This window comes from Dendrobium catenatum, unplaced genomic scaffold (assembly GCF_001605985.2).
Source record: "Dendrobium catenatum unplaced genomic scaffold, ASM160598v2 fragScaff_scaffold_600, whole genome shotgun sequence".
Classification (NCBI taxonomy): domain Eukaryota; kingdom Viridiplantae; phylum Streptophyta; class Magnoliopsida; order Asparagales; family Orchidaceae; genus Dendrobium; species Dendrobium catenatum.
In genome coordinates, this window is record NW_021319062.1 from 314,761 (window position 1) to 327,561 (window position 12,801).

General features: G+C 32.4%; 1 protein-coding gene across 1 annotated transcript in view; it reads left to right on the forward strand.

Annotated features, from left to right (window-relative positions):
* The window catches only part of LOC110101543 (protein fluG), an 84,437-nt gene that overhangs the window by 32,418 nt on the left and 39,218 nt on the right, over positions 1-12,801 (forward strand). The window contains exons 6-7 of the mRNA XM_020829474.2: positions 9,916-10,072; positions 10,155-10,250. Of these exons, the coding sequence (XP_020685133.1) occupies positions 9,916-10,072; positions 10,155-10,250 (253 nt within the window). The remainder of the gene's footprint in view (positions 1-9,915; positions 10,073-10,154; positions 10,251-12,801) is intronic.

Sequence of the window (12,801 nt, forward strand, 5' to 3'; positions counted from 1 at the left end):
AATATTTTAAATTGAATTTAATTTTAAATTAAAGATATCAATTTTCTGAGAAATTTGATATCTTATATTAAATTTTTGGCTTACTAATTAATGTACTATGATTTAATTAAGTTTTCTTATTTTAAAATTATTTAAAATTAATTTTAAAATTATTTAAAATTAATTTTAAAATTATTTAAAATTAATTTTAAAATTATTTAAAATTAATTTTAAAATAGATTAATCCGTCTGGCGGCTGAGCGGCCACGCGGCGGAGCCGGATTCGTCCAACGCGGAGGCGACGGCGGCAATCATCGCCAGATGATTGAGAAACCGCGTGGGTCCCACGCGTTTTCATTAATCCGCGTCAGCGGTTCTCGCCCGCCGTTGGATTATCCGCGGTAATGAAATAACGGCTCTGATCGAGCCGTATATCCTTCAGCGCGACGGACCGAAACGAGCGGTTGGACGGACCGCGGAAGGGCCAAATCGTGGCTGTTGATCGCAAGATCAACGGTTCCGACGATACACAGTTACAGAACTATGTAAACCGAACCCTAATCAACTTAAACGGCTCGTTCTAGAGTTTGGCTCAATCAATTCGTTTGAAATTATATGAACAGAAATTGTGGGGAATGATTTATTTGGATTAAAACGAGCTTTAATAAAATCTATTTAGACTAGTGTGCCTAGCTCTAGGGTTTCAGTTTTCACCTTGATTTTCGGACGGATTGAACCGTTTAATGATTTGTTGCATTTGTAGACTGTCCACGCTCCATTTTGTTGAAGAGACCTCGAGCTCACAACCCCTGGATCGAACGCAATGGAAGCTTGGACGGATTGTCCTTGTCTTGCCGGAAAGACGATCGTTAGCGACCTTTACTGGTGAGATTGAGCTAGGATTAAATGGAGGGAGGTCTGGAGAGCTCAAAGGAACTGGTGGTCGGCTCTGGAGTTGTTTTGGAAGAGAGATAAGACTAGGGCATGAATGATCGCTCATTAGGGCATTTTCTCCTTATTCAAACCCCTCCAGTTTGAATGGGTGGCTAGGATCACTTGGTTAGGCTCCCAGATGAGTGCCATCTGTCCAGGGGGTTGGTGGGAGCAAAAACCAAGGACATGGAGAGGACATCCTAGGTGGAAAGTCTATTTTGGCCTCTTGTCCATGTGGAATTAAATGTAAGCCATTAGATCCTGATCTAAAGGCTGTGAATGACTCTAAGAAGCTTCTAGAGTCTCTCCAAACACCTGGAGAGGGATTAGATGGGTTGGATTAGCCTAAACCAAGGGATTTGGCTACTTAAGAGTTTGTTGACCATGTGTTGACTGGTCAACTGACCATGTTGACTGGTCAACTGACCATGTTGACTGTTGACGTGGCACATGGGAAGGCTTAAGAGCTGGCTAGATATATTGGAAGGGTTAAGATTGGAGTAGAATTGATTAAAAGTAGACTTTGACCATCCTTGATTCATTTTAGAGCTTGGTTTGACCAGTCAAACAGTCAACCAAAGTGCTGAGGTGGCAAGGAGGATTGCTTGAGCTGATGGATTAAGTTTGGGAAGGTTTTAACATGACATGTTTGAACTTTGGAAAGAGGTTTGATATGATTTGACCAAATCTTATAGTTGACTTGGTCAACTATTGGTTAGGTCAATGGTCCAATTTTGGGCTCAACAAGTTTGAAATATGGTTTTGGGTTTGTTGAATGTGTTTTGTAGGTTTAAGAAAATCAATTAGGCCAAAACACACATTTGGGCCCTTAATGGGCCTCTTAGGTCAACTAGGTTGACTTGGTCAACTAGGTTGACCCAAAGTTTGGGAATGGGTCCAACGGGTTTGGTTTGATATTTGAAACTTGCTGGAGGTGGTTGCAGTCAATTTGGAGTTCATTTGGTTGGAAATCAAAATTTGAGCTCCATAGGGGTATTTTGGTCATTTTGACCCCTGGTCAACTAGGGGTCAAAATAGGTCTAGAAAAATGCAGTTTAATGTTCAATATGTCATAATCAAGGGTTTAGAAGTGATTGGATGCTTTGTAGAAAGATCCAAGGTCAAAATACACTGGATGGCAAGTCCAGTGGCATAGGCTGTAAATATTTGAGGGTTTTACAACCTATGGATTTCAATTCAATTTCTGGGGTTAGAGACCTCAGAAATGGCTCAAATTTGGAGGGTTACCTCTAGAGACATGTCTTATCACTTTGCAAGTAATAGACTCTGAATCGGATGTCGTTTGATTGGGTTTTAAGGTGTTTGAAAATTTATTGAAAAAGGCTTTTAGGATTTGGACCATTAGCCTTGGATTTTGGTTTGATTGATCTAAGATCTAGGTAGATCCTAAGGTTTGAATTCTAGAAGGGTCCTAAGGTCTGAAGCCTAGAAGGATCCTAGGGCCTAGAGTAGATCGTAAGGTATGAGGTCTAGAAGGATCCTATGACCTAGAATAGATCCTAAGGTCAGGATTCTAGGAGGATCCTAGAGTTTGAATTGATTTGAAAATTAAATTGATTTAGGGTCAGTATTGGTCCAAGTGACCTCATACAAAAATGAGGTCAACAATAGGCCAAGAAGCCTTTATATCCTTTTTTTAACATCTGAAAAGCCTTCAGAGATGACACAATCACAGCAGTTACCCCTCTATCTCCTTGAAATTTGAATTTCTCCTCTCCTGGCATACAAAATTTAACCTCCTTTTTGTTACAATCTATAGTCACGAAATGATAAGATAACCAATCCATGCCTAAGATTGCATCAAACTCAAATAGAGGTAATACAATCAGATTCACCTCTAAGCTCTTATCACAAATCCTCAAATCCACTTGACATTTCTGCCTAGCTTCCATATGATTTCCATTAGGCATTAAAGCTGATAGTGACTTAATCATAACTCTAGGAAGCAAACTTGCATATCTAACAAACTTTTCTAAATTAAAGGAGTGTGATGCTCCAGTATTAAACAGAATTCTAACAGGTCTATCGCACATAAGGATTGCCCATAATCATAAACAAGTCACAATATTCAATTATAAAACATGTCATTCATTATTTGTTCATTTCATATCCATTCATTATTCATTCATATTAAAAAAATTATTAATTGCAATTAATTAAATTACGCACCTGTAACCACATCAAGAAACCCCTTAGCTTCCTGTTGGGACAATCTATAGACTCGAGATTGAACATTCTGACGAGTCTGACCTTGAGAAGGCACAGAAGCTGTAGACTCCACAGCTCTTGGTCTACCAGCTGTCCTCTGAGTATTATTGCCTGACCTCACATCTGTAACAGATTTCTGACCCAAAAGAGGACAAGACTTTGCCATGTGCCCAGGCTGATGGCACCAGTAATAAGTATTAGTGCCTGAGAGGCACTCTCCCTTATGCACTCGTCCACATTTACTGCACAGTGTAGCAGTTGAAGCACTGCTATCAGAACTACTGGATCTGGGCTTCTTCCAAGTAGAAGCTCCTGATTGAGAAGGCTGAGTCATCTGGGAAGGCTTTGACCTGCCCTCCATCTTCCTCTTTTGAAAATCCCTCCTCTTCTGAGTTGCCAGCATATCCATTTCTATCCTTCTTGCTCTCTCTACTAAGACAGAGTAATCCTCAATTCCAATTATGCCTCGTACTGAGAAACAGATCAGTCTCCTTGAACCAATCTGTTGAACTTGTCCTGCATCTGTCTCCTGGCTGACTTAGGTACATACCAGTCTCTGAATAACACATCAGTCATAAGGCAAAATAATTCATAAATTTACACTTTCTATACATTTTAAGACTCATTCAATCATCCCATAGGCTCTTTCATTGATCATTATTAAACATTTGCTCTGATACCACTCTTGTCACGACCCGACCCAGCTAGTCCGAATTAACGAGGCGGGAGCAGATAGTCGTACGGGGAAAATATCATAACATAAACATAATCATTTCATATAAAATCTTTATGGCATAATTTGAATATCCTCAACACAAAAAGAAAGAACTACTAAGAAAACATCAATACCATAATTGTCCAAATTTGTTTCTTCTCACACAACTACTAAAAACTTAAATCATTAATAATTATATAAGCTCCCACAAACTACACAGATACAGATCAAAGATTTAACAGAAAACATAAAACATAAAATTTTTTCTTCTTCTCGAGATCCTCTACGACGGTAGGTATACTGCCGTCTCGTAGCCATTACTTCTTAATTATTTCTCCTGAAAAATATTTTCAAACGTAGGATGAGCTTACTCAGTCAGCAGATAATTCATAAGTCAGTTAATTTCATAAGTAGCATATAACAAAAACTTTTATAAATGAAATCAAATCATATCATTTTGCAAATCATAACATTTAAATTTTCAATCTTACTTTCGTTTTCCTTTCTTTAACATTCCATTCTTTCATTTTTTTGTTTCATCATTTTCATATGCAAATCAAATGCAAATATGCTTATGTTAAATGTATACACCCGTCCCGAAAATACTAGTGTTTGTACTGATCAGGTACACAGTCAAATTTTGGCTATTTCCTTTACCATTTGGTTCCGAAGAACCCATTATCATTTAGTTTTTGCAAGCCCCTTTACTATTTGGTTCCGTAGAACCCCATTACCATTTGTTTGACACTTTCGGATCAATATGCACATCAAATTATTATTTAATTTAAATCATTCAATCATGCTCAATTGTTCTTCTTAAGCTTCATATACTTTCATGCTCAAGTGTTTTTCTTATGCTTCATATGCTTTCATGTTCAAGTGTTCTTGTTATGCTTCATATGCTTTCATACATATGCTTTCCAAGTAATTCATAATATAGAAATATGAAATTTCAGGGTATTCTTTAAATCATTAAATATAAAGTATGAATTAAAAGTAAAATAAACACATAAAACTTCATTTAAGCATAAAAATATAAACACTTATGAATTTAAATGAGGTATGAATACCTACCTTAACGACTTCAAAACAGACTTCTACGATGTACGACGTCGCTCCGACACTTGTCATTCCTCTAAACAGTCAATACCTAACATTGCACATAAGATTCAAGTCACATTACATAATACTTAATTTATTTAAATTTAATTAGCATTTTCGGATTTATCAAAATTCTATATTTTGGAACTCTAATTTTTATTAGTTTTCTCTTATTATCACATCAAACTCTCTTCTAAACCTAATTTAATAATTAGGTTAATTATTTTCGGATTTAATAAATTAGGAAATTACAAAAAATAAGATTTTCACCAAAAATAAATTTTTTTGTCATAAAATCATTCCTAAGGCTTTTATAAACAACTTTTGTAAAATCACTTATAGAAATTAGGTTTTAGTAAAAAGTCTTAATTTTTCGTTTTCCAAAATTTCTCCAAAATCTTTGATTCTACTGTTAAAATGCTCCTCTAATCATTCCCTATTAATTTCTTAAAGAAAACTTTGATGAAAACAAGATTTTGGAAAAACCCTAGAAACTTCGTCTCCAAATAATTTGAGATCTAGAAAGATTCGTTTTGAAACAATCATACCTTTATATTCTTCTCGTCACCCTCTTCGATTTGAACTAAATTCTTCGCCGGAAAAATGTCGCCGGAGCCACCCTCGCCGAGCCCGCGCCGTCAGTCCCGTCCGCTTGCTTTCTCTCGGTTTTGGCCGAAATGAGCGAATGGGGGAGAGTGGGGAGGGCTCGGCTTGCTTAATAGGGAGAAATTGAGTTTTCCAAATGTCCATGATGCTCTTACTTAAGTGAATTTGACTTAAGAAACAATTAGGGGTAAAGTTGGCATTATGAGATTTCCAAAAATTTTATCTCTTAAAATACTCCAAATTAACTAAATTATATACATCAATTTGATCAGAATTTTGCGTAGGATTTTATAAAATTATTTCCATCAGATTCCGTTAACTTCAAAAATTTCACTAAAGTCTCGTAGCGACGCATCAAAAAGCGTACGACGACGTACGATCGTTGTTTTCGGGTTTTACACCAGGTGTGGGAGTCGGTTGTTTGTGCATGAGGATGTGTGAGTGTGTGAGTGAAAATGAGTGCTACTTTAGGTATAGGTTTTAGTTTAGTTTTTTAGTTATTATTTTTAATTAATTTTTTAATTAGTTTTTTAATTGTGTGTGAAAATAAGTGCTACTTTAGGTATAGGTTTTAGTTTAATTTTTTAATGATTATTTTTAATTAATTTTTTAATTAGTTTTTTAATTGTGTGTGAAAATAAGTGCTACTTTAGGTATAGGTTTTAGTTTAGTTTTTTAGTTATTATTTTTAATTAATTTTTTAATTAGTTTTTTAATTGTGTGTGAAAATAAGTGCTACTTTAGGTATAGGTTTTAGTTTAATTTTTTAATGATTTAAATAAAAAGGACAATATTGTTTTTTTGCTGTAGCAAAATGTAAGGAGTTATGTTCCTGAAATTTTGAATTTTAATTTATTTTGATTTTTTAATATTATTATTGTTATTTTTATTTATTTAAATTAAAATACTAAAGTATTCATTTTAAATTAAAAATAAAAAATTTTCATGATATAAATAAATAAATATTAATTTTAAATTTGCTTCGACTCATATTTTTGTCTCTTGTAGAGAAACTTTTTGTTATTTTTCTTGTGCAAGGATTCTTTTGATGCAATGATTTGTCATTTCACCCCAAAAGGTGAAATACTCACATCAATGTTCTTAGGAATTCATGAATGACATTGCCTCTAAGCAGTGGTCATTTAATGTGTTATTTTAAAATTGTGAAATAACTTTAAAAAATAAATAAAAGTGTAAGTCTCTAATAATTAAACTAAACCACCCGTTCATGTTCGTTCGTTTAGTGTTTATCGAGCTTGTTCGCAAACATATTTAACGATTTTTTTAACTATCAAACAAACACATTCATGAACATATCTATGAACGAACACATTTATAATAAAAGCAATTGTCTATTTATTACTTTTATAGTCAAATATTAATTATTTTTATCGAGCTTATTCACGAGTTCAAAATCGAACATGAATCGAGCTTTTATCGAGCTTAATGTTGAGCTTGTTTACGAACTTCAAATGATGTTGTTCGCGAACATAAATGAGCCGAACACATTAGTGTTCAAGTTTGTTTATTTAAGAATAAAGTATTAAAAATATTGTTCAAGTTTGTTTGTTTAGTTAATTAAACGTTCACAAACGAGCTTTAATCGAACCGAACAACGAGTAGCTCGTCGAACGTTTGGTTCACTTGCAGCCCTAATCAGAAGCCAAAGCTTGATGATTCACAAGCTGAGTGTGTAATTTTAATTGGGTTGTATAAGACAAACAACTCAGCTACTACTTTTAATTCCTAGTTGTAATAAGATACCTGTACATTATTCTTTGAAAGATTGATGTATTTGATTGCTTTACTTTGAGCGTGTATTAAAAAAGCATGCTTTTTGTAAGTTTTTTTATTGTCTTTGCTTGCAGGTGGCCTGGACATTTTATGCGATTAACTTTTAGAAAAGTAAATTTTCTATTAATTAAAATATAAGCAATCTAAAATTAATCGTAGAATAATATTTTCAAATAAAATTATATTGCTTATAAAAATAAGATAATTTTTTAATAATTAAAATGAAATTCAAAACCTTTTTATGAATTGTAATATTTAATTCAGTATTTGATTGATTATTTATCTATAAGGGTGTGCTTACAAATCAACATCAAACCCATATAAAATGCTAATGAATATTCTATGCATAGTTTAGTGAGTTGCAATTGTAAAAAGAAAAGTCTTAACATTAAGAACTAGATGACAAAAATTATATTACGAGTCTGTTGTTGGATTTTTGTTATCCTCAATGGATTTAAAATATTTTGTGAATGAGTATGACATAAAAAATAATATATTATCCCTGGTGAAAAAATATTGTTTTGCTATAAATTTAATAACAATACTTATATTTTTTATTCACTCAAATATTTTCCCCTACTTAATATGTTTGATTGAACGGTGTTTATTTTATTATGGGATACATATTTCTTATAGGGGTAAGCCCTTATAATTAATTTCATCCCAAAGATATTTTTCCATTTAGATTTTTTTTTTAAATTAAAATAGTTGTTTACATCTTTTTATCAAAATTGTGACTAACATTTTATCCAATTTTAATCAATTCGTGTCAAAGATTTTATCTTTAGAATTTCAAGGGTGATTTGATTAGCTTAAAAATTAACTTTTAAATGGAAGTCAAATGAGAAAATGCGAGAGCACCTGATTCTTAGAAACTAAGAGGTACTCAAAACTATCTTATATTAGACTTCATATTTTTAAAATTAAAATTTTGTTTAAATTTACTAATTTAATTTATTAAGTTTAGGTTTATATGCTAATTATACAAGTTGGAGGAAATGCCCAAGAGGGTGAGGGCTATGATGTAAATGAAAAGAATATCAGCCTCAAACCTTTTAGATGTAGGTGAAATCCATTAATAGGCAGCAGCGCAGACTTAAATTTAATAGAATGAATGGGATTTATGAACTTGAAAACTAAGCTGATGTTAAGTCAGTTCGACCTTTGGACTTATGATACTGCTTGAAAAGCCAACTAAAATCACCCAAGCACTTTTAAAATCATGTAAATCAAATATGGTTTTAATGTTTATGCAAGATAAGACATGCTATTTTGATATTAGGAAAAAAAAAAACATACAATTTAGCTGCTTATGCTAAGAAAGTATGATCATGATTGTATGTATATGCTGACTCACTATGCAATTTTTATTATCTAGTCTTTAATGTGAGCTTTTATTTCTATATTGGCTCATTGGGCTATGCATATGATATTCATCAACTTAGTACATGAATTTGACACTGATATGCAAGCACATTCTAATGAATAAGCAATCAGTCAAATGCGGAGTTGCAAATTACAATCTATTAGGAGGCTTTAAATTTTATTTAATTTTAAAATCAGCTTATTTTTGTATAAATCATGGAATTTTGCTTGAAAGTATTATTCTATGGTTGATTTTAGATTGCTTATAAATTAATTTGTAGAAAATTTATTTTCTTAAAGAGCCTATTGCTTAAAATTTTTAGGTAACCACTAAATAAAGGCAATAGAAAAATTCTAAAAAAAAACATGCTATTTTTAATATACACTAAAAGTAAATTAGATTTAAAATATAATAATCATCTACAGAATAATGTATATACCTTTTATTATAACTAGGAATTAAAAATGGCAGTTGAGTTACATGCACTATACAACTTAGTTAAATTATAGACTTGGATTATAGGATTCAAGCTTTTGCCTTTGCTGCATTCTAGGCTGCACTTAGGAACTTATTTTTCTAGTTCATCACTCTTTTAGTTGTCCTATAAGCCTATATGGACTTCCTAAATCTATAAATTATATTTGGAAAAGAAAAAAAATTATTTCATGCACATAAAATATTAGAAAACATGTAAATATATAAGTTCACACTCCCAAATTGCTTGGTACTTATAGTTTGTTTTGGGTCACAACCAATACTCCTCTTGTGGGGTCGTGTGTTTGACTGTACATTTTTTGGAGATGCCATCAATGAGGATGGAACAACATAAGTACAATTTAGGTTGTGGAGTACCTAGAATTTTATAATCGTAATTAGCCAAATTGGCTTTCTATGGAACTGATTTATCTGATCGATTTACTCCTGTATAGATTGTCTTTTAGGTCTTATGAATCCTACATAGTCAGCAATCTTATGTTCACTTTAGATGCTTTACTTCTACATCTAGATCATGAAGAAGTATCTCCTTTTTACTTTATGTTTTTGCAGAAAATGCCTTAGTTTATGCCTCACAGGCCTTTTTTTCTTCTTGGTTGTGTGCGTGGAAAGAAAATTGTCAATTCGAACCTCTTGTTTTGTGTTATTCATGAGCTGCAAACTGGACAAATTAGCTGTGTTTGTTTTGAAATTTCAGTTTTGGTGATAAAGACTTGGATTTGAGGCAATGCAACCCTCTTCATCTGCGCACTGTTCTTGAGGAGAAGAGATTTTCTAGAAGTCGGATTGTTCTCCTACATGCAGCTTATCCATATTCGAGGGAAGCCTCATATCTTGCTTCTGTTTATCCTCAGGTTTGAAGTTTAGTCATAAAGCTCACTTGTGTGAGCTTTGAGAACTTTGAATGTGTCAATGTGCTGATACTTTCATGGACAGGTTTACCTTGATTTTGGGTTGGCAGTGCCTATGCTTAGTGTTCCAGGGATGATTTCTTCTGTGAGTGAATTACTACATTTGGCTCCAATAAAAAAGGTGAGAAATTATTTTCTTAACATGGATCATCATATTATATGAAGTTACATTTTTAGTAGTGGATTAAATTGCATGTATATGCTTGAATTAAGCCACCAATTGCAACTGAACCATCATATTTTTAAAATCAGCATGTTTTTGTTGTCAGGCTGCAATCCGCCTTGTTGACACTTGATGGGACCTAGCATAGAAAGGTAGAGGATGCAAGTAGGCATCAAATGTTAGGAGTTAGATGCAATTAAAATGATGAATGTTGATTCTCTTATACAATAGTAATAACATATCTTACAATCTTATTGAAAAGCAACTATATGCAATCTAGTATTATAATAGTGGAGTCTACGCTGAGTTAAAAAAAATTGTGGAACTAATTGCAATTAGGCCCTAGATATAATGATTTGTTATTTTGAATAGCCAAGATCAGATTGCAATTAGGTACCAAATGTTGGGTGTTAGATGCAGTTAAAATGATCAATTATTTTATATGCAATTAATAGCTCATCTTACAGCTATTATTGAAAGGAACTATATGCAATCCAATATTATAATTGAGGAGTCTTTATGCTATCTTAACAAAAAAATATGGAACTTTTTGCAATTAAGCCCTTGATATAATGATTCAGATGCAATTTATCCGTTTATAATTACCTTCGCTACCAATCTCAAAGTAAGGCACCTCGCATAATGTCCTACTCTTTAAACCTAATTATACATTAATATATTATTGGAGCAAGCATAAGTTAGATTAGAAGCTTTATTGTGGTTTATTCAACAAATCCTTTATAAATTGCTTTACTTTATCATCATCATTTATTCTTAAGTCTTAACTCAGACAATTTGTTGTTGTCTTGATAAAACCTGATTCTTGTTTAATTCCTGTCGAATGTTATATGCATTACTTTTTTATGCATACATCTTTTAAATGGTTTCTGTAGTTCTGTTCTTCTTCCTAATCCTTAATCACAAATTTTATTTACCCATCTATGGTGCATTTTTACCATCTGTTGTATACGTCTAAAATACCCAAATCATTTTTCTTACCATTGTATTATTAATAGATGCCACTCCACTTTTCTTTTGATATTATCTTTTTTTCAATCTATTCTTCCTAGTTTTTCTATAGATCATCTTAGCATTCTCATTTTTTTAATATTAATCTTGGCTAATAATGATTACTTAGTCATTAAAACTTGGATTACATATAACACAATTTTTGACTTCCATCTGTTACTAATATAGTTGTCATTGCTTTTTGATTTGGCACAACTCATTGGTCAGTATTTGAAGCATTTAAGCAAAATAGTAATTAATTATTATTGTTGTTTGATGGTCGACCTACACCCATCTAGTGAATATTTTTTCTTATTAACTAGTCTAATTGTTGTTTTATTAAATTTGCCTTGTAGATTTATATTTATCCTTTTAATGACCTTTCTTTATTAGATTTAAACGAGAATTTGACCTTTAATAGGACACAATGGAGAAAAATGATTCATGTAGCCGACCCCACATAGTGGGATAAAGGCTTGATGTTGTTGTTGTTGTTGTTTACCCATTATTTTATATAATAGATACAATGTACTTAAACATATACAAGGGACGACAAATTCAACAAGTCACTAAAATTTTAACTTATTTGTTTACTAGTCCTCATCAACTTTTCTTATGAACATTTTTTGTATTGCTCTAACATTTTTACTTTAGCTGGTTTATGAATGTTTAGGATCATTGTCATATACAAATAGCATACAAAAAGGCATCCGCTGCTGCTCCCATCCTCGACTTCTAGCCGTGAATTTCTTGTTGCTAGTTTGCCGCTGCAGCCCCTAGCGATGGCCTAGGGAAGGCTGATGCTGCAACCACCTTCTCCATCTCCAATTAGAGAATATATTTTATATTGTTTTGCTATTGTGATGTTTTAAATTTTAATTCTATTTTACGGAATTTATCACTTGTCAATTTATATCTTATGCAATTTTTTTTTCATATTTATGCCAAATTATTATTTCATAGTTCAATAGAAAATTATTATATCATCCTTTAATATATTATTTGGTTTTTATATGTAATACCCAAAATTTTCGGGTAAAATCTCGAAAGTTCCCTTAATTTAATTATATGATGAAATATCAACTTTCACAAAAATCATCAGAAATCATTCTATTTTATTCTACTCGTCAATTGGAGCAAATTTGTATATAGAAGTATATGTTAATTTATAAAGATGTGAAAGTTATTGAATTAGTTTTGAGTTGAATTCTTTTTCTAAGGATTCAAATCAATTACTGTTCCTTTATAACTTTTACTGTAGCAGGCCAAATTTTTTTTGGTAGTTAGCATTAAGCTGAGCGCGCAGTGGGTTAGGCTAAAGGGTATTTAAGTAAAAGTTCATTAACTTGCCATTTAATCTCATTTCCTTGTTAATTCGAGGCCATTCCTCATTTCGGCTCTTATTCTTTTTTATAACTTTTACTGTAGCAGAGCAAATTTTTTTTTAAAAAAAATTAGCATTACGCTGAGCGTGCAGTGGGTTAGGCTATGGGTTTTTAAG